Source organism: Vipera berus, assembly GCF_964194415.1.
Source record: "Vipera berus genome assembly, chromosome: 2".
In the NCBI taxonomy this organism is placed as follows: domain Eukaryota; kingdom Metazoa; phylum Chordata; class Lepidosauria; order Squamata; family Viperidae; genus Vipera; species Vipera berus.
In genome coordinates this window covers 73,000,474-73,023,705 of record NC_138203.1, presented here as the reverse complement: position 1 = coordinate 73,023,705, position 23,232 = coordinate 73,000,474, and the positions used below count along the sequence as shown (strand labels likewise).

Here is a 23,232-nt window from a genome sequence, read left to right as displayed (position 1 = left end):
AAACAAAAATATTGGCTGTTGTTTTTCTATTCAAGCCCAGGAGAACTAAATCAGGCCTCACGGAAAAAAGTATTGAAATAAAGTCTGTGCTATGCAGTCCAGGGGAACTATTTGTAATCTAAACTACAATTGTTACTTTATTTAATATGATTTTGCTTAAGCTTGCTTGTTTCAAATATATTTAGAACATAAGGACTGGAACTGTGAGAAATGGGGAACTGAAAGTAGTTGATGGGTGCGGGTTCAGATATGAGAAAAGTTATGGTCAGCAGAAAGTCTACAGAAAGTGCAAGGTTGCTGACCATCTGTCTACGGTCTTAGGATGAGAAAAGGTATAAAAGGTTGGGACTGGACCTGATTGATTTGCCATTGGCCAATAGCTGTCCTTGTTGGATCTGCTATGTCATTGGACCTCATTGCAATGGGTTGTTAATGTAAGTGATGTTATGATGTTTGCTTATGTTCCAAATTATTACTGAAATAAACCTCTGAATCTTAAAGTAAGAATTATTGTTTTGTGTTGCTGTCTCTTCTTTCTTTCGTTGGGTTTTTCCACGACAATGTTTTTGATTGATAGTCCTTGCTTAACAACCTTAATTGGGCCTGGAATTTCCATTGTTAAATGAAGCAGTTGTTAGGCAAAATATCATGTGACCGCACTGCTTAGCAATTGCTGGTGTAAACGATCCCAGGTGCGGTTGTTAGGCAAGGACCTCATACTTCTCCTGCGCTGCCACACTTGCCTCCACTTCGGTTCCCCCACCTACCTATCTTCCTTCCTATCTCTGCCCTATGGGCCATCTTGCACCACCTGCGTCTGCTGCTCCCAGGTAACTCTTGTCATCTTCTTCCTCCTGCTGCTGGCGAGACATGCTGAGGCAGCTGCTGGCCCCTTTGCACCTAACTTAATGAATGGTTGTTAAGTGAGGATTACCTATATTGTACCAGTCAGAACTGGAGATGCCATTGATGGTGCAGTCTGACCAGTGGTACTATCACTTCCTGTGATTTTGACACTGTACCTCTGTTGATGCAGCCCAAAACTATATTGGCTCTATTGGCAGTAGCGCCACACTGCTGACTCATGCTTAATCCAGGGCACTTGGATCCTTTTCAGAACTATTACTGCCCTATACCTTTGCATCTAATTTTTCCTAAGTGCAGAACCTTACATTTCTCACCATTGAAGTGGGCCTATCTTCAAGGTGCTAACAATACTTTCTTGCCAACTTTGTATATTGTTGCCAAAAAAACAATGTAGGTATGCCTGTGGAGTCACTGAGAGAAATGTTTAAATTAAAGGAGATGTTACTGTTCAGGAACTATGTGCCATGTTTTAAATTAATAATATTAATCTGACTATCCCTGGTTCTTGATAGAGGGATAAAAATGCCAAATTCAGTGTAAATATCTGGCTGATTGTGCGACCAACCACAATAATAATATATGATGCTATTCTTTCTATAAAAAAAATTCTTAAATTCTCAGTATTTTATCTTAACAGTCTCGGCTTAGCAAAAACTTCCATGTGGTTATGGGGATTGATTGAGACTGTTTTTAAATGGATGTAGAAAGTATGCCACTCCAGGTTTAGGATACCAGTCTAACAAAAAAAAAAGTGATTGTTAATCAGAATGCATGTGTGCAACAGTTGCATGAAAAATAAGAATAGCCCTGTTGATTGAGGTCAAAGTTCATCAGGTCCAGCATTCAGTTTTGCACACAGATGTCTTTAGGGTGCTTGCAAGCAGGAGATGGAGATGCACTTTTCTCTTGCTACTGATTCCCTGCTAGAAATGTTTCAGTGCTCTTTTCCACAAGAATTCCAGAAGCTATTCAAACTCTGTGTGAAAAAGTAACTTTGATTGTTCTAAATCTCTTCCTCAGTTTCACTAGATGAATCTGGTCCCAAGTATTTCAAAAGAAGGAGAAATATATATATATATATATATATATCCCTGTGCTCCGTGCTATCTTCCTTTCCAATCATATCTTCCCTGGTTTTTTTCTCCTAAGCTAAAAAAATTCCAAAAAAAAAACACCCTATACTTTTCTCATAAGAAACCACTCAATCGTTTGCTCTTTTGCATCTGTTTTATATATCTTTTTCAGAAACAGATTTATTGTAGCTTTATATGAGCATTACAGTGTTGTCAGTTCTATTTTCAATGCCTCTGCAAGTGTTTCTGAGCCTGGAATTTTGCCTTTTTCATGGCTGCGCCACTCTGAACTGACATTTGCATTGAGCTATCCAGTATGATGGCAAGGTTTTTTTCCCCCTCTCATTTTAATTAAAGTTCAGCTCAGATTGTATCAGTTTATACTTGAAGTCTTTGCTCCAGTGTGCATCCCTTGAATTAGAATTGCCATTTGATTAATTACTGTTACAGTTGAAAGACACCCTTTTGGGGGTTCTTTGCCACTCTGACCTCTGCAGATTTGGGTAGCTCATTGCATACTCCTATATCAAGATAATTTATGGACAAATTAAAAAGGCCCAACCTCAGGACAGATCTTTGACTGGGACTGAACTGTTGGCTGAGAATTTCTGCCCAATTGTTAATCACTTCATCCAGTGAGTTGGCTGCAGTTGTTAAGTACCCTTTCTCTCAAACTGGCCCTTAGAAGGGGAGGATATACTGTACATATCCTAGTCAACTAGGAAAAACCCACACAGCCTCTCTCAGTTAGCCAAATTATCCTCTTAAATGTGTTTGTACAATACAATTATGACAATTTGCATGTAACAGTCTATTTCTGTTTACATGTTCTGGTCATCAGCTCCCAATTACCCTCCTCTTTCTAAGGAATGCTGACTGGGACTCAGTGTTCCTAAGGCTTTATTTATTTATTTTTACAGCTTATTATTTCAGGGTTGTTGTTTTTTTGTTTTTGGACTGCTACTTTTTTTGGTTATAATTAAGTGGTGAATACTCAAAAAGCTTTAGTCTATTCTGTGCTCTTTAAGAGGACCATTGATTGCAGTAGCTAGGTTAGTAAATATTTTGTGGACGAACAAATTAGCCAAAATAGCAAACCCAGCTGTTCTGTACTGTTTTCATTTTCCATGTCTTTGGTTTAGTAGCACTGGAAAAAGAATTAACATTGACAAAGCATTAATTCAAAGCATTGGGGAAAGTGGCAGGTTCTTCTATTGTCTGTTGCAGTGTTGTCTGAAATCCTTTAGAAATAATAGTCTGTGATGTGTTTTAAGGGTCACTGTTATAAGCAGTATCCTTTCAACCATATTTTTAAGCCTCCCGATTTATTACCGCTCTGCTCAGTTAGCTTGTTTTTAAATAGAGGCTGTCCTTGAATTTGGATATTATTTTGAATTTAATTAATTTTGTGCAGTTATTTTTTTTCCATAGTTACTAATTTGGATCAAAGTGCAACCATCTCAATGTGCCTAAACACGTTTGTAAAAAGCTCTTTCCCCATAGATGCTGCCTCCTTTACTGAATGAGGACGTACTGTCTTTTGTCTACTCCAGTATCACCTTTTGCCACCTTCTGACAAGCAAAATCAATAGGGAAGCCAGATTCACTTAAGAATCATGTTAATAATTTACTTGTAGTGATTCACCTAGCAGCTGTGGCAAGAAGGTCATAAAATGGGGCAAAATTCATTTAACAATTGTCTTGTTTAGCAACAGAAATTTTGGGCTCAATTGTGGTCCTAAGTCCAGGACTACCTGTACTCACTACTCACCACTATTCCACTCTTCCCCACTGCTGCTACTCCTATTCCACCTACTTATTCCTTATGAGTCCTCCAGTACTTCTTGGGAATACTGTTAGAGAAAATTACCTTTTTGGCTGCTTTAGTTACACACACACACACACACACACACACACACACACACACAGAGAGACACACCACTCCCTTTCTCCTCTTCCTCCCCATTCCCTCCCCGCAATTGTCCTCTTTTAAAAACCACTCAACTTTTTAAGCCAAATTTGCTGTGCTGGCTGGCTTAAATAGACAGGAGGACAGTAGCACAAACGCAGGCCATATTCTGGGCAGCCTGCTCTTTCTCTCTCTTTTTATCAACAACTTTGGATTTTGAAATAATTCATTTAACATGTTGATTTAATTGTCATGTAATAAACCTCTCTTCAAAGAATCCTTTAGAAGCAGCTAGGAACAGCTTGTAACATTTGCAGTAAAGCATTTCTAGGAATGTTGCCATTTGCTATGTTTTAACAGTAACCACAGACTTTTGTCAAACGTAAAAAAGGTATCTGATTAATCATCTAAATCAGTGCTTCTCAATCTTTTCTTCACCACGGGCCCCCTTTAAATAACGTTTGAGGCCACGGATCATGGCCATGGTGCACCAAGACTTTACTCAAGATTTAAATCACCGCATTTCTTCAAACCTTCGTGGACCCCCTGTGACAACATTGCAACCCCCAGGGGACCGCAGACCACAGGTTGAGAACCACTGGCCTAAATCATCATCCAGTTATTTCTATTCTGTTTCTAGAATAAGTGAAGTGAAGTGAATAAATACATACTTGTAAAATAAAAAAAAGCTGAATTTGATGTCAATAGTTTAAAGAAACCAAGGTAAAACAGAATAAATTCAGATTTAACTGATTGTATCTAGAGTGAAATTTTTAAACTCATTTATTTTGCAATAACTAGTCTAGTATCTCTGCAAACTATATATATGACACTGTAAGAATGATCAGAGTGCAAATGATTGTGCATATATGCAATGTGACAAGACAACACTATGTCTTGAGTATGTTTGTAGAAAGGTTTTTGTTTATTTCCCTGTAAACTTGAAGGCTAAGTCATACTTAAACTTTAGTTCAGCAGATTTTTTTTTCTGTGGGAACAGCATCAATTTATACCTCTTTTCAGTATAAATGTGATGTAATAATGCATGTAGAAAAAGGATTATATTTGCATTGCAATACTGCTTCCATCACTGTTGCTTGACTGCAGAGTTAGATTAGATTCATGGATAGAATGGGGATCATGTCCTGATTAACTCAAATGATAATGCTAATAATAATAATGGTAATAATGCTAATGCTAATGCTAATAATAATAATAATAATAATAATAATAATAATAATAATAATAATAATAATAATAATAATAATAATAATAATAATATAATCCCGTGTCAACCATTAGTGCCAGTCAATTTGAGTGTTCAGTTGACTGAGTTTCATGTTTTATGAATAAAAGTTTTTAATAATAATAATAATAATAATAATAATAATAATAATAATAATAATAATAATAATAATAAAGTTGGAAGGGACCTTGGAGGTCATCTATTCCAACCCCCTGCTCAGGCAGGAAACCCTATACTATTTCGGACAAATGGCTGTCCAGTCTCTTCTTAAAAACTTCCTGTGTTGGAGCATTCACCGCTTCTGGAGGCAGGTTGTTCCACTTGTTAATTGTTCTAACTGTCAGGAATTTTCTCCTTAGTTCTAGGTTGCTTCTCTCCTTGATTAGTTTCCATCTGTTGCTTCTTGTCTTGCTTTCAGGTGCTTTGGAAAATAGCTTGACTCCCTCTTCTTTGTGGCAGCCCCTGAGAAATTGGAAGACTGCTATCATGTCCCCCCTCATCCTTCTCTTCATTAAACTAGACATACCCAATTCCAGCAACCGTTCCTTATACATTTTAGCCTCCAGTCCCCTAATCATCTTTGTTGCTCTTCTCTGTACTCTTTGTAGAGTCTCAACATCTTTTTTACATCGTGGTGACCAAAACTGGATGCAGTATTCCAAGTGTGGCCTTACCAAGGCATTGTAAAGTGGTATTAATAATTATGTGATCTTGATTCTATCCCTCTGTTAATGCAGCCTAGCACTGTGTTGGCTTTTTTGGCAACTGCAGTACACTGCTGGCTCGTATTTAAGTGATTGTCCACTAGGACTCCAAGATCCCTCTCACAGTTACTACTGTTGAGCAAGGTACCCCCTATACTATACCTGTACATTTGGGGTTTTTTGTCTAAATGTAGAACCTTACTTTTTTCACCATTGAATTTCATTTTGTTCAAGTGTTCAAGTTTGTTCAGATCCTCCTGTATCTTAAGCCTGTCTTCTGGAGTGTTGGCTGTTCCTGCCAGCTTGGTGTCGTCTGCAAATTTGATGAGTTCCCCATATATCCCTTCATCCAAATCGTTGATGAAGATGTTGAAGAGCACTGGGTCCAGAACAGAGCCCTGGGCACCCCACTACACACTTCCCTCCATGTAGATGTGGTTCCATTGAGAACCACACGCTGAGTACGGCCAGTCAGCCAGCTACGAATCCATCTGATGGTGATGTTTTCTAACCCACATTTTTCTGTCTTATCAAGTAGTAGGTTGTGATCTACTTTATCAAATGCCTTACTGAAGTCCAAGTAAATTATATCCACAGCATTCTTCTGATCCACTAATTTTGTCACTTGGTCAAAGAATGCAATAAGATTTGTCTCGCATGATCTGTTTTTGACAAACCCATGTTGGCTTTTAGTAATGAATTTGTTTGCCTCTAAGTGTTCGCTGATTCGATGTTTGATTATCTTTTCCAGAATCTTTCCAGGTATTGAGGTCAGGCTGACAGGTCTGTAATTTCCTGGATCCATTTTTTCCCCTTTTTTGAAGATGGGAACTACATCAGCTCTTTTCCAGTCCTCTGGTATTTCCCCAGTGTTCCAAAATCTTTGAAAAATATAGTTCAGTGGTTCTGAGATCACATCAGCCAGTTCCTTGAGAACCTTGGGGTGTAATCCATCTGGTCTTGGTGATTGGAACTTGTCTAGGCTGGACAGGTGCTCACTTACCATTTTCTTGCCTATCTTAACTTGTGTTTCTATTCTGTTTTTTATGGCACTATTTTTGATAGATTGGTCTGTTTTTTCCCTTTGTGTAAAGACAGATGCAAAAAAATAAGTTAAATAGTTCTGCTTTCTCCCTGTTGCTTGTCACCTTCTTGCCACTTTCACCCACTAATGGACCAATCATTTCTTTCACTTTTTCTTGCTTTTTATATGTTGAAAGAAGCTTTTTTTGTTACTTTTGACTTTGGTTGCAAGCCTTAGATCATTTTGAGCCTTAGCTTTTCTCACTTCATCTTTGCAGGCTTATTTGCTGATATTCTGACTTAGTTATGTGCCCCTTTTTCCACTTTCTATACTTGTCCTTTTTGTCTTTCAATTTATCAGAGAGTTCTTTATGCAGCCATGCTGGTTTCTTTTGAGAGCTATTATTTTTCCTCTTTGTTGGTATTGTGCTAGACTGGGCTTTTATTATCTCACTTTTAAACATTTCCCAAGCTTCTTGAGTTGTTTTCCCCTTGAGGATTCTCATCCATGGAATCCTTCCCAAGCCCTCTCTAAGTTTATTGAAATTAGCTCTCTTAAAGTCCAAGACTCTAGTTTGACTGTGTTCTGTTGCTTGTTTTCAGTGAATCAAGTATAAACATAAACTTAAATGAATTCACTACAGCATAGAGAAAAGCTTGTATGGAGTGGGTAGACAGAAGTCACAGCTTGAGACTTGAATTAAGGGTGTTTTAGGCCACCATTTTGAATATATGACCAGGATGTGTCATGGTTAAAGGAAGAGTAAAAGATTATATACAAGAAATAAGAGAGAGTATGTTAGAGCAGGGCTTTTCAACCTTTTCACCCATTGTACCACTTTTAGGATATGGCAACATCTGAGTACCACCAGTCGCCTAGCAAGGTGTCAAAAACATGATGACCAAGAAAAAAAGGAAAAAAGTGATGAACTACAGGTAGTCCTAGACTTACAACAGTTCGCTTAGTGACTTTTTGAAGTTACGATGGCACTGAAAAAAGTGCCCCCCAAGCCACAGCTGAGCAAGACACCTGCCTGCCTGCCTGGCAGCGCTCTTCCTCCTGTCCGAGGTTTTCATTGTTGTGAGCATTTCTGTTGAGGATTGGCAGCAGGGGTGGGGTGGGGGGTGTTTGGTTTTTATTCCCCCCATCTGCTGGATGGTTGCAGCAGGTTTTGGTCACTTCACATGACCCTGGGACACTGTGACCCCTCCTCAAGAAACCTGCCTTGGACCCAGCTATTTTGAATAATTTTCGTCCTGTCTCCAACCTTCACTTTCTTGCGAAGGTTGTTGAGAACGTGGTGGCACGGCAGCTCCCGCTGGTCCTGGAGGAAACTGAGTATCTGGATCCATACCAATCGGGTTTCAGGCCCGGGTACAGCACGGAAACGGCATTGGTCGCGCTGGTGGATGATCTCTGGCGGGCCCGGGATAGGGGTTATTGCTCTGTCCTGGTCCTATTAGATCTCTCAGCGGCTTTTGATACCATCGACCATGGTATCCTGCTGCGACGTCTCGGGGGGTTGGGAGTGGGAGGCACTGTTCTATGGTGGTTCTCCTACCTCTCAGGCCATTCACAGACGGTGTTGGCAGGGGGGCAGAGGTCAACCCCGAGGCCCCTTGATTGTGGGGGTGCCCCAGGGGTCAGTCCTCTCTCCCTTCCTGTTCAACATGAAGCCACTGGGTGAGATCATCCGTGGTTTCAGGGTAAGGTATCATCAATATGCTGATGATACCCAGCTTTTCATCTCTACCCTGAACCAACCCAGTGATGCCCTTGACGTGATGTCCCGTTGCCTGGAAGCGGTACGAATCTGGATGGGGAAGAACAGGCTCCAACTCAACCCGGCCAAGACCGAGTGGCTTTACATATCGGCATCTCGTGTAGTCCAGGATATTCCATCTTTGGTTATGGGGGGAGAGGTGTTACCTCCCGTTGATAGGGCGCGCACCTTAAGCGTCCTCCTGGATGCACGACTCAGTTTAGAAGATCATATAGGAGTCTTGGCCAAGGGGGCATTTGCCCAGGTTCGCCTGGTGCGCCAGTTGTACCCCTATCTTGACCGAGATGCTTTATGTATGGTCACTCATGCGCTCGTTACCTCCCGTGTTACCTCTCGTTACTTCCCATCGCCCTGTGCACTCACACAGAGAGGGCCTCTTCAGGGTGCCGTCGGCCAGACAATGTCGGCTGGCGACCCCCAGTGGGAGGGCCTTCTCTGTGGGGGCACCTGCCCTGTGGAATCAGCTTCCCCTGGAGCTCCGGATGACCCCAGACCTCTGGTCGTTTCGTCGTGACCTTAAGACATTTCTCTTCCAACAGGCCAACCTGGACTGATGATAATGGGGTTTTTAATATGGTTTTAAGGTTTTATTGGTTGTAGTTGGGGCTATAGATATAGTTTAATTTTTAATATTTGTATTTTTACTTGTATTTTACTGTTGTTAGCCGCCCTGAGTCCTTCGGGAGATAGGGCGGCATATAAATCCCATTAAATAAATAAATCTGAATGTAAATCACAAGATCCTGGAGATGCTGCAACATTCCAGCTGATCGGTGCTTCTTCTGGGCTAAGCAGAAGAACCAGGATCAGCACCGAGCTCCAGCTGGAGCCTGGCACTGATCCTGGTGCTTCTGCCGAGCCCTGACAGCCCCGAAGAAGTGCTGATTCTGGCGCTTCCGCTGAGCCCTTACAGCCCTGCAGCTCCAGCCGTCTCTCGCTCAGGCTTGTGCAGTGCTGCCACCAGTTCAGCTCATTCCCCTTTCCTGCTACCACTTTTCTAGGATGGTTGTGTACCACCTGCCAGGTGCCAATGTACCACAGGTGGTACCCATACCACTGGTTGAAAAGCCCTGTGTTAGAGAAAATTGGTGATGGAGAAAGAGGATCAATTCCATAGGTGTAATTTTTCAAATTTCAAAATACTAACACAAAAGACATGGGAGTAGTAACAATTCTAATCTACAACCCTACAGTACTACAGTATTTGGTTGCAAAACTACTATAACTCACTTTCTTAATTTTTCCCATAAATTCTGGAATTATTTTATTGTGATAATCAATTTACAGTTTTAAAACAGTTATTACTTTGATTTGGTATTGTTAAACTTACAGTTTGAGTTACCAAATGGAATAATTAAACCAGAAAAAGGAACCTCTTGGAGAAATGAGTACAGTTTATGCTTTTGGGGTCAGGTTGAAGCTGCCATGAAATGACTTATCATTTTAACTATTTATAGACTGATACGGAGACTGGGTTATTCTTAACATAGCTACTGTATTTAAAACAGTGCTTATGTTGTGATTCAGGGTCAGCCTGTGGGTTTGGCAGTTGGGTCGGACGACTCAGAGGAGGAGGGGGGTGTTGAAGAGCTTGCTGATGAGAGCCCTCAGCCAGGCCCCTCCCACCTGGTCACGACGGAGACCCAGCTGTGTGAGCCTGACAGCATGGATGAAGATGACCCACAGCTGGCCCTGTTCAAGGATGCCCGACGCAGGAGGCAGTCAATCAGGAGTAAACAGAGGAAGGCAATGGGGCACCTCGGAAGGAGGCAGAGAGGAGCCACGCCCTGAACTGTATAAAAGGGGAATGCGTGGGAGGGCTGGTTTGCTGAAGGCAACCGCTTGAATAGTTCCTGTTTCATAGCTCCTGTTTCATGGTTGGTGTCTTGTTTTGCTCTGTTTTATGTTAATAAATTTGGCAGGCTTAATTCCAGCCTCTTGCCATTTGTAAAGGGGTTGTCCCTGCTTTTTCTGCAGGGCCGGTAGCAGGCTGGTACAGAACAGTTTGCCTTCAGCCTCCCACCCCTTACTATTATTATGGAGCAGCTACATGCTGAGAATGCCCAGCTCGCCCAGCAACTCACTTTGCTGGCAGCTCAGGTGGCTCAACTGCAAGCTCAGGTCCATGCTGCACCCCCACCATCACCCCCACCCAGGAGAAAATGCCAAGTTGCGATGCTGGATAAATTTACTGGCAATCTAGAACTGTTTCCTGCTTTCCTGGGACAATGCCAGCTCTTTATCAGCGTGAGAGCAGCTGATTTCCCCACTGACCGGGATAAGGTGGGGTTTGTGTTAAGCCTTCTTTCGGGTGATGCAGCTCGTTGGGGCGTTTGTACTCCATGTCGAACCCCGAGTTGGCTGCATTGCGGGACTTTCTGGAGAAGAATTTGGCTCGCAGTTTCATCCGGCCCTCGTCCTCGCCAGTGTCTGCACCCGTGCTCTTCGTCAAAAAGAAGTCCGGCGAATTGCAGCTTTGCTGTGATTATAGGAAACTCAACGCCATCACGGTGTGCAATCGTTACCCGCTGCCCCTCATCCCCGAACTCTTGGACCGACTCCGGGAGGCTAAGATCTTCACGAAACTGGACCTGCGTGGAGCTTACAACCTCGTCAGGGTTCGGCCAGGTGATGAATGGAAGACGGCGTTTGGTACTCGCTATGGACATTTTGAGTACACGGTGATGCCATTTGGCCTGACCAATGCCCCCGCCGTGTTTCAGCATTTCATGAACGACATTTTCCGGGATTTGTTGGATCAGTTTGTCGTGATCTACTTGGACGACATCCTGATCTACTCCCCGTCGCATGAGGTGCACCATCAGCATCTCCATCAGGTCCTGCAGCGACTCCGAGAACATCGGCTGTTTGCCAAGTTGGAGAAGTGCCAGTTCTACTGGGTGACCATTGATTTCCTGGGTCACCGCATTTCTCCTGAGGGCATCGCCATGGAGCCGAGTAAGGTTGAGTCTTTGCAGAGTTGGCAACCCCCGCGTCGCGTGAAGGATGTTCAGCGACTTCTTGGGTTCGCCAACTATTACCGAACTTTCATCCCTGGGTTTGTTGCCTTGACAGCCCCCCTCACCCAGCTCCTGCAGAAGAAGACTCGGTTCCAGTGGAACGCTCCAGAACAACGGGCTTTCCAGACTTTGAAGGAAGCCTTCATGAAGGAGCCCATCTTGAAGCATCCTGACCTGCAACGGCTGTTCGTCGTGTAGGCGGACGCCGCCGACATTGTCATTGGGGCAGTGTTACTCCAGTCAACAATGCCCAGTGGTACCCTCTTCCCTTGCGCGTACCATTCACGAAAACTGAACCCTTCGGAGCGCAATTTGCAGCACACCTCCACACAGATGACACCGTTCTTGACCAGTGTGGGATATCACCCCCGGGTTTTCCCCCTTTCTCCCGTGGACTCACCGGAGCCGGCAGCGAACGACTTCATGGCAGAGTTACAGGCGATCCATCGATTGGTGCGACGTCAGTTAGAGAAGGCCAAGGCCGATTACAAACGGTTTGCTGATCGGTCAAGGCGGGATACGCCTCCACTATTGGTGGGAGATCGGGTCTGGTTGTCCACCAGGAACCTACCGTCAACACGGCCGGTGAGAAAGTTAGATCACCGATATTTAGGACCGTTCCCAATCGAGGCTGTCATCAATCCGGTCACCTATCGCTTAACTCTGCCACGTTCCCTGCGCATGCACCCAGTTTTTCATCGGTCTCTGTTGGTCCCCGAGCAACCGGCCTGTCCACTCCGCCGAGCGGAACCTCCCCCATCAGGACCTCGTGATGGAGACAGCACCCCCGAATATGAGGTCGCCAGCATCAGGGACTCCCGTTGGCTGAAAGGTCATTTCCAGTACCTGATTGAATGGAAAGGCTACGGACCAGAGGAGTTCACCTGGGAAGACACGACCGCCGTTCATGCCCCTGCTTTGGTGACCGCTTTTCATGAACAATTTCCATCCCGACCGCATCCGGATCGGCAGACCCGGGGGAAGGGCCATGCAGTGCGGGATAGTGTTGTGATTCAGGGTCAGCCTGTGGGTTCGGCAGTTGGGTCGGACGACTCAGAGGAGGAGGGGGGTGTTGAAGAGCTTGCTGATGAGAGCCTTCAGCCAGGCCCCTCCCACCTGGTCACGACGGAGACCCAGCTGTGTGAGCCTGACAGCGTGGATGAAGATGACCCACAGCTGGCCCTGTTCAAGGACGCCCGACGCAGGAGGCAGTCAATCAGGAGTAAACAGAAGAAGGCAATGGGGCACCTCGGAAGGAGGCAGAGAGGAGCCACGCCCTGAACTGTATAAAAGGGGAATGCGTGGGAGGGCTGGTTTGCTGAAGGCATCCGCTTTAATAGTTCCTGTTTCATAGCTCCTGTTTCATGGTTGGTGTCTTGTTTTGCTCTGTTTTATGTTAATAAATTTGGCAGGCTTAATTCCAGCCTCTTGCCGTTTGTAAAGGGGTTGTCCCTGCTTTTTCTGCAGGGCCGGTAGCAGGCTGGTACAGAACAGCTTATAGCAATACATTGGTTTTGTTTCTGTGCTTTTTCAAACTTGCTTTAAAATATACTGGTTTCTTTCTCTAAACTATGGATTCATTTTATACCTATTAGATTTCTGCCTTTGCCAGCATTTATTTCTTTATTTGCCTGCATTTGTATACTACCTACTTGGATTTTCCCACTATATATGTCCACAAAACTATATTGTGAAGTTGGTGAAAAACGTTCTCTTGCAGGTGATGGAATAGAGAGATCAGGATCTTCTAAATAAGGGAAATAAAATTGGGGCACTAGAGAAGCAATTGCCAAAGACATGATCTCTCACTGATCATTTAATCCACGTACCTGCTTTCCCACTGAAGGTAACTTCAGTGTTTAGGCTACCAAAGCTGCCTAGCCAATTGGGTAAAGAAACAAAATTGGAATGTTATTTATTTATATGTTTACATGTCATATTTCTATGCTGCCCATCTCCCTCAAGGAATAGTGCAAAGGTCATTTTCACTGGACAATACCTATGCCACCCAAGAAGAAACAGAAATATTTCCATTTCTGCTACCTCTTCTTAAAAATTGGAATTTTAAAATGTCAGCCTTTTACATATTGAAGAGGGCAAAAGTAGTCATAATAAATATGCTTACCTCTTAGCTTCCCCCCCCAAGTATGTGGCAATAGGTGCCTTCCCTTTCCAGAGGTAGACCAGAACAGTTTAAGAAAGTTTGTTAAACCCAAACATTTCCATTGTGCCTTTACAAGGCTAAAGGAATATCTATGATAATATAAAAGCTGGAGCTTTAAATATCTCTTATTGGCCTAGTAGCTGATTAACTCCAATGACTGGATCACTTGTATTTGTTGTAAAGATATGCATGCTGCTCTAGTTGATATGCATGCTGCTCTAGGACGCGGTGGCTCAGTGGGTTGGGACACTGAGCTTGTCGATCAGAAGGTCGGCAGTTTGGTGGGTCAAATCCCGAGTGCTGCGTAACAGAGTGAGCGCCTGTTACTCGTCCCAGTTTCTGCCAACCTAGCAGTTCGAAAGCACGTAAAAATGCAAGTAGAAAAATAGGGACCACTACGGTGGGAAGGTAACAGCATTCCGTGCGCCTTTGGCATCTAGTCATGCCAGCCACATGACCATGGAGATGTCCTCGGACAAACGCTGGCTCTACGGCTTTGAAACGGAGATGAGCACTGGCCCCTAGAGTCGGAAATGACTAACACGCATGTGCGGGGGAACCTTTACCTTTACCTAGTTGAAAGGGAGCTCAGGCTGCAGTTGTTGCCTCAAGAAGGAATAGGAGAAGGATAGGATTTTGCTGGACTTGGTGAGAATTAAAGGCCAGCAAGCCACTCAACAAGCTTTCTTCCTGAGTTCCTTTCCTTAGCAATATCTCTTCTTCGGAGCATGTGGAAAATGAATTGAGGACTGGGGAGAGAACCAAGAACTTTTTGGGGACACACTGGTGTCAACCTGTGGATCTGCTCTACTATGTTAATTAAGAGAATCCATACAATGAAGGGGTAGTAAACTGTCAATTTTAAATAAATAGCTGGAAGATCCTGGGAATTGATATGTCAGTTTGAACATACACTGAAAATTAAAGCTAATTCAATTCTGTAATTATCTAATAAACCACTGGCTTACCGTACAGTGTTAAAAGAATTTAAAGCCATCTGTCATCATTCCGCCTACATACATGCCACATGAAGTACCTCTAGAAAAGCAAATGCTGATTTATGCTGAACAGTTGAAGAAAACAGTTACCTTAACTGCTTTACTTCATGGAATGCATTACAAACATTTCTGAAAACAATGTAAAGATAAATCATTTTTCTGAAAAAAAACACCTCACTATAGTAATCTTATAAATACTACGTTGCCTATGTTGCCTTTAATATATTTTAGGTACAAGCCTATGCAGAAAGTGGATGGAGTCTCAGATGGCTTTACAACAAGTGGTCAGCAAACAGGCACATCTGTTGAACAAACTGTGATTGCTCAAAGTCAGCATCATCAACAATTTTTAGGTATGTGAAAAAAACATGGTCATCTTTAGCTAAAATACAGAACATTGGAGTTTGTTTGTTTAAATAATCCATTGTAATTAATAGGACTATTTTAGAGAATTTAATAGGATTGTTTCAACATGATAACAAAACAGAAATTGAATGTTTCATTAGGTTTGTAGGTCAAGTGCATTTTCTGACATCCTTTTGTTGCTGTACTGGAGAATTAAGACTGTTTTACTCCTCTGTCCTGTGACTGTACTCTCTGGAATAGATAGGTTAATTTAAAGCAAGGCTGGGAATTTCTAGATGTTGCTTAACTGTACTGGCATTTCTGGTTATGACTAAAATCTGCAGCTGTCAAGCACAAAAGATCAGATCCTCACGTCCAATTAATCTGATTTATTGCTAAAAAGTCTGTGCACAGAAAGCTTCTCAACTAATGATTAACACCTGCTTGGAGTTAGAGAAGGGACAATAGAATTCAAGGGAGGTTGGACTTAGTTTGTGGCTATGAGGTATTCTAGATTGATCCCCCTTTTAACTCTGCTCCTAGGTTCTTTTCCTACATACGGTAGGATGTATTCAGTGCTATTGCTAAAATACTGCCTTTGAAAAAATATGTGCAACGTGAACTATTTTAGAATTATTTGTTCTCTGAATCAGTTAATGTTAATCACTGATTGTGTGTGTATGTACACTCGCGCATATACAGTATGTATAAATGTATACAATTATTGATCTATGTTAACGCCACTTTCACATAACACTATCCTGAATATTCAGAGCTACTGAGAGTTGTACATTCTTTTCAGTTGGGCAATTCATAGTCTAAGAAGCAAATTTAGTACATTAATAAAATGTAGAGGAAGCAGTGGGAAATAGATAATTAAATGATGAATATCTTGGCTCAGCCAAAGCTGGCATACAGAGAGATAAAGTAGTCCCGTCAGAAGATGCCATACCATTACCTGAGAAGAGTGCAAACCAGGATGCACTGCCTGAAGGAAATTAAAGCTGCCTACCTTTGAGACTGTATTTTCGAGAATTGATAGTGTTTTCTTCAATGGCATTGACTCTGAAAAATTGGGTATGCCACAGATGTAATATTTTAGTGAACCTCTGTTATTGCAGGCAATAACTCTGAAGAAATTCATCCTGGCTAGAGAGAATGTAGTTAAATATATAGGAGTTCTACTAACCAAGTCTGCTATTGAATTTGGCCAAGGGCAATGGTTAAGATACATTCAGATCAAATCCATTTATTTTGCAGTTATTAACTACAGGAAATATGATAATAGGCAGAAAGAAGAGACTAAAAGGATTAAAATTGGTGACTTTAAGACACTTTATTTCTGTATCTCAACTGAGAAGTAATTAAGCAAATGCAATTTTGTGTGAATTTTAGAATGTGTTTCTCAGTTCAAGGGAAATAAAAGCTGTGCTTTGTTCTGTAATGATTAGACCTTATCTGAAGTGTACTTACTTTTACCTTCACTTTCAAATAGATATAAATACACTAGAATGGGGTAGATGAGGTTATTGAAAATGATCAATGATATATAAAACATAATTGTATGAGGAAACATGGGAAAATTGTATATGTTTATACTGGAGGACCACTGTTCATATACCTGGAAAGCTGGCATGTAAGAGGCAGAAAAGTCTTTTATAATTCCCAATAGATCTGGAATAGATCCAATGGATTAATTTTAAGAGAGGTTAGAACATAATAGAACATTAGGAAAAACATTAGGCTAAAACATATAAGGAACGGTTGCTGAAATTGGGTATGTCTAGTTTGATGAAGAGAAGGATGGGGGGGGCATGATAGCAGTGTTCCAATATCTCAGGGGCTGCCACAAAGAAGAGGGAGTCAAGCTATTCTCCAAAGCACCTGAAGGCAAGACAAGAAGCAACGGATGGAAACTAATCAAGGAGAGAAGCAACCTAGAACTAAGGAGAAATTTCCTGGCAGTTAGAACAATTAATCAGTGGAACAACCTGCCTCAAGAAATTGTGAATGCTCCAACACTGGAAGTTTTTAAGAAGAGACTGGACAGCCATTTGGCTGAAATGGTATAGGGTTTCCTACCCAAGCAAGGGGTTGGACTAGATGACCTCCAAGGTCCCTTCCAACTTTTTATTATTATTATTATTATTATTATTATTATTATTATTATTATTATTATTATTATTATTATTATTATTATTATTATTAATTTCCCTCTGGACATATTCTAGCTCTGTTTTTCCTGTATCAAATTATACCCTTTCAAAATTTATTTTATTATTCCATTGAATGCAGCACATGTTCAGCAGGCTTTGGTTATTTTATGTAAAAGATTTAATTTAGAGTTATAGACTCTTGATTCAAACTGCTAACAAATTAAATTATACATCATCTTGCCAAATATTTCTGCTTTTGGTTTTGAATCCAACACATAGGCCTTTGGGGTATTTATTTCTTAATATTATTCATTGTTTTCTTAATGATATTATGACTGACACAGTCCACAATATATTTCTTCTATTGGGTTGTCATGGATACAGATGCATCTCGAGCACTTCCAGAGTTTGGAGAAGTTGAAATCTCTTCGCTGCCAGATGGTACTACTTTTGAGGATATTAAGTCTTTACAGAGTCTCTATCGAGAACACTGTGAGGTAAGGAAGCTATGTTACCGTTGAGTCCCTGTGATAAAACACAAAATACCAGTTGTGATGCAGCAAGTGTTTCCATTCCTTCCAGAAGTATCTGTTTTCTGAAAAATCAAATGTTGCTAAGTGAAGTAATGTTTCATGTAATATACATTGTGTGTCTTAAAAAGATGTGGGCGTAGCCAAAGAATAGAAAACTGGTTTTGCTTTTTAAAGTCTTCCCTGCGTTATTTTAAGTTCTGCCATCATAAAGATCAGCCATGGTTAAGCAGTGACAAAAGACTCTGAATATAAAACAAAACCAGTGTTCAAACAATATTGTCTCGAACACTGCTGAAGGATCTGGAGCATTATATGATTACTGGATGAAGCAGTTATTTTAATGTGAATTATCTAGTCCAGGCGTAGGCAACCTTGGCTCTTTTATGACTCATGGACTTCAACTCCCAGAATTCCTGAGCCAGCATGGCTGGCTCAGGAATTCTGGGAGTTGAAGTCCATGAGTCATAAAAGAGCCAAGGTTGCCTACCCCTGATCTAGTCAATAGCTGAGGATCTGGCCTACATTCTAGAATGTTGGGAGAGAGAAGCCCAGTGCCACTAGCTATTAGGACTTACTTTCACCTTTGCACATCAAGCACAGCTACTACCAGAGGATTGGGGAATGATCCAAAAGACCTGGGCAACATCAGGCCGCTCACTTCTGTTGTAGAAGGTGATGGATTCAAGAATTACTTTGTACTTTATGAGGAGAGCACCTTCTGCTGTCTAGAACTCCAGTCAACTGTTAGAGGCAGACAATGTCAACTTAGACATTGACATTGTCTCCTTTCTCATTTGATAATTATGGAACTCCTTTAAAATTACTACTTACCTGACATTATTCAGTTTATGTAGGTCAGCTTTTCCATTGTAATTTACTTTCTGTATTTTTACTGAACTTCTGTGTAAGGCGCGATAAATTTATTTTTTTCTTCATATCAGAAATTATTATAAAGATAATCCTTGTGAATGCCATGCAGTACATCTGCTTATGAAAATGACCAAATCAAACGACCCAACCACTGCATAATTGTGCAGTACAAAAAGTTTTTATTCAGAAATGAGTCCCACTGAGATTGCTGGGGTTTATTTCCTTATAAACGGCAGCCATGATATTTATCATTAAATAAAGACAAAATGCAAACCCGTATTTGCTTTGGATTTTCAGGCAATATTGGATGTTGTAGTGAACCTTCAGTTTAGCCTAATAGAAAAATTGTGGCAGACTTTTTGGCGCTATTCTCCCTCAACAACTGATGGCACAACTATCACTGAGCCAAGGTTAGTATTTACCTGAGCCCTTGGGTATTTGGTTTATAAATAAAACAAAATCTGCCTTTTACCTTCAAAGGAATGCTGTCCTTTAAATTATTAAAATAAAAAAAGTTTCATTTTGTTATGAGGACTGCAGCATATAGTTGTATGCATATCATTTTATTTTCTGCGAATAGGACCCAGTTATTTTCTCATGGGATAATTCCAAATTCCAAGGCCATTCTTATCACTGCTGCATAAAAACTGTGCACCTTGATTAAAACTACGGAGGCCAGGTATCAGCCATTACAGCACAAAATGCCTCAGGGCAACTTAAGTGTGTTTTCAAACATCTCTAATGGTTTATTTGTAAAAGCTTTGAAATCCATTGTTCTTTTTTAATCTTCATGTAAATGCATTTTTCATTTATTCATTTAATACATTTGTTCACACCAGCAATCTGAGTGAAATAGAAAGTCGACTTCCGAAAGCAAAGCTGATAACTCTGTGCAAAAATGAGTCAATTCTGAAATGGATGTGTAACTGTGACCATGTGATGTACCAGGCTTTGGTGGAGATTCTCATTCCAGACGTCCTTAGACCTATTCCTAGTAAGTTGAATATAGATGACGTCTTGTAAGGATTTTTTTTTTACTACTGGTGATCTTTTGCCTATTGTACCTCCCAAGGAATCCGTTAGGAGTGTTTTTCAAAGCTATAGAAATAGCGTGAGTATAATTGTTTTTATCTGGAGTGTAGAAAAATACAGTAATAAATGTTTGATAACTCTTTTTACACCTAGATTTCCACATCTAGCAGATATTATTTGAATTGTGGGGTTGGGATTTTTTTTTTTGGTGTCACAAAGCAAATTCTTTGTTTTAGGGAACAAAAAGAAATATTCCTTCAACTTTCCCCTCAGTCTATAAAATAGATGTGAGGGTTCAAATAGATGTTTTTTTTAATGTCAAATTTGTTTTATATTTTTCCAACTTCAATTAGGAGACCAGCTAGCATATAGTACTTTCTCACCAAAAGAAAGCTTTTTGGTATATTATTGGGAAATGATATAACTGTACTTTCTCTTCTTGTATGGTTATATCACAATCTGTGTCAGTATACTTACAGAGGAAGGTATGACCCATCTAAATTCAGTATTTCAATCCATCCCAACCCTGCCACATATGTAGCGTTAACATTTTATTTTACCATGAATTTTGGTAGTTTCTCAATCTTTCAAAAATTCAGCATTGATACAACATCTACTTGCAAATATTATAGGTTGATTAGCCATCTGTGGTTGAAAAGAAAATCTTTTTAAGAGGACAGTTATCTTTTCAGTGAGGCAATTATTTAGGCCAATGCAGTGTAGTTTGTTGTTACATTCAGAAAGCTGATTTACTGTGGTTTTTAACAAAACACATTTCTATTATAAAACATTATCTTAGCACTATAATAAATAGTGAATTTTTGTCCCATTAATAGTAATAGTCAATAGTTTTGAGAAGTAAAAAATCAATGTAATTGCACACTCTTTGTGTTCTATGAACAGTTATTTTGTAATTCAGTTAGATGCACTTGTTTCTCCAAGGGATCTATAATGTATAAAGCATTTTTCTTTTGAAGCTAGCAGAAATGTTACTATGGTAATTGTTACAAACATTCAGAGAATGTGTATCCAACTTCGAAGTAGAGTACACCTCTTTCACTTATGAAAGAGACTGAATAAAATCTTGCTATTCATATTATTTTTTGTATAATGTGAGTGTTCTTATGGAACACCATATGTCAGTGATGTCATATTTTTCTAAAATTGAAAAGTTGCTGTAACCAAACACATGGGATTTCTGTATGTTTAAACCCCTGAAAGCAACAGACAACATTATTTAACATTGGAATTCTAAATACCAATGTTTGCTGTGGTCTAAAAATTAATCAGAATGACATCCATGAGGTTAAATGAATATTAACTGAAGTAGAATCAACAATTTGTACACAATAGTTTTTCCTGGTTATTTACAATTAGTCAAGAATTGGATTTGTGTTTTCATTCTGTTCCATTAACAGGTTTTTTTTCCCCATTCCATTATTTGTTTGTTTTGTAATTTATCAAGAAACTACCAATTGTTGAGCACCATGTTGTCAAAATTCAGTTCAGCTTATTGGTGTACTCAGACTGCTGAATTTGAGAGCAAAAGAGGAGGCTTGGTTTCATTGACATCTTTAAGGGCACCTTGTCCATATGACTTCATTCAGCAGCTTGATAGAGATATGAAAGAATATGAAAGATACGTTAGGACATTGTAGACCCTACACATTAAGCAGTATGGAATCCAGCTTTCTGTTATATTTTTAATTGATCCTGTAGATATTGGTGAAATATTATATTACATGACACCCCTCCCCTCCCCAATATTCACTGCACTTATATCCTGTCTTTTTTTGAGGGGGGGAGGAGGAAGCAAGAGCACTTATGATGGCTTATAGCAGAGGTCCCCAACCTTTTGGGCACCAAAGACCGGTTCCGTGGAGAGAGGTTTTTCCACAGACTGGAGGGTGCGTGATTTTGTGTGCTGCCTGAATTTTGCGGATGGGGCTTTACTTCTTTGTGCGGCCCGTTTGCTGGCATGCCGTGGTACTGGTCCATGGACCGGGGGTTGGGGACCCCTGACCTATAGGGAACATGGTGTTTCTCCTAGTTTTGTCCCCAAAATCAACTCATTTGGTTGGCTGAACTGAGAATGAGAATGAATTCTGCAGTGGACTAGGGACTTGAAACTAGTTTTGTATCATACAAAATCAGTACCTTCATCACAGTGCTACACTATTGGTGTTATACACCCTCAATTAGCCTATTATTAAGTCATCCAGGTATTTTATCATAAAGTGATGCTCAACAGCAACACTTCAAGAGAATGGATTTCAGACCAATGATTTAAAAAAGGAGGCAAAGAAGGGAAAATCTTACAATGTTCCAGTCAGTTTCCTTGTCATTAGCTTATCAAGCCCCAGTGCTGTATTTCTCTTTACGTTTACGTTTACGTTTACGTTTACGTTTTATTTAATTTGTATACCGCCCTTCTCCCTAGGGACTCAGGGCGGTTCACAGGGCATATATAAATAACAATACAATACAATACAAAAGTTAAAAAAAGATTAAATCAGTGCCCAGTTAAAAACAATAATACTATTCTAAAACAACAATTTAAAACCCAAATCCCCCGTCAGGCCAGACCAGCTAATTCAAATAAATGGGTCTTCAGGCCACGACGGAAAGTTCGGAGGTCTGATGCCATCCGGAGCTCCACCGGCAGTTGGTTCCACAAAGCCGGGGCACCCACAGAGAAGGCTCTCCCCCTGGGGGCCGCCAGTCGGCATTCCCTGACTGGAGGCACCCTGAGGAGGCCCTCTCTGTGGGAACGCACAGGGCGGAGGGGAGTTGACGCCGGCAGCAGGTGGTCCCCGAGGTAACCCGGACCCATGCCATGTAGGGACTTAAAGATCATAACCAAGACCTTGAACCTCACCCGGAAGACAACTGGTAACCAATGCAGCTCGCGGAGCAAAGGTGTAACATGGGAGTACCGGGAAACTCCCAAGACAACTCTCGCGGCCGCATTCTGTACCAGTTGGAGCCTCCGAGTGGTCTTCAAGGGAAGCCCCATGTAGAGAGCATTACAGTAGTCAAGGCGAGAGGTCACGAGCGCATGAGTGACCGTGCACAGGGCATCCCGGTCCAGATAGGGCCGCAACTGGCGCACCAGGCGAACCTGGGCGAAAGCCCCCCTAGTCACGGCCACCACATGATCTTCCAGGGTAAGCCGTGAATCTAGGAGGACTCCCAAGTTGCGAGCCCTATCCACGGGGGGTAAGAGCTCACCCCCCACAGAAAGAGATGGAACATTTTGAATGTCCCGGGATGCCGGAATGCACAGCCACTCAGTCTTGTCAGGGTTGAGTTGAAGTCTGTTCCTCCCCATCCAGACCCGAACCGCCTCCAGACTGTTCTCTTTTATTTAAATAATTAAGTAATCTCATACAGTAATCTCTTTGGCCAGCACATAATTGGCATCTGGACAAAATGAGAAGAAAGAATAGCCAAATGAATATAGTAGACTTACAAAGGAAGCTAGACCTTTTGGAAGACTGCTTTTCAT

At 41.3% G+C, this 23,232-nt stretch overlaps 1 protein-coding gene across 1 annotated transcript in view; it reads left to right on the top strand.

The window, feature by feature from the left end:
• RFX3 (regulatory factor X3) overlaps positions 1–23,232 on the top strand; it is a 178,244-nt gene that overhangs the window by 130,705 nt on the left and 24,307 nt on the right. Inside the window, exons 8-11 of the mRNA XM_081315879.1 lie at positions 15,020–15,141; positions 17,674–17,786; positions 18,990–19,102; positions 19,532–19,686. Of these exons, the coding sequence (XP_081172005.1) occupies positions 15,020–15,141; positions 17,674–17,786; positions 18,990–19,102; positions 19,532–19,686 (503 nt within the window). The remainder of the gene's footprint in view (positions 1–15,019; positions 15,142–17,673; positions 17,787–18,989; positions 19,103–19,531; positions 19,687–23,232) is intronic.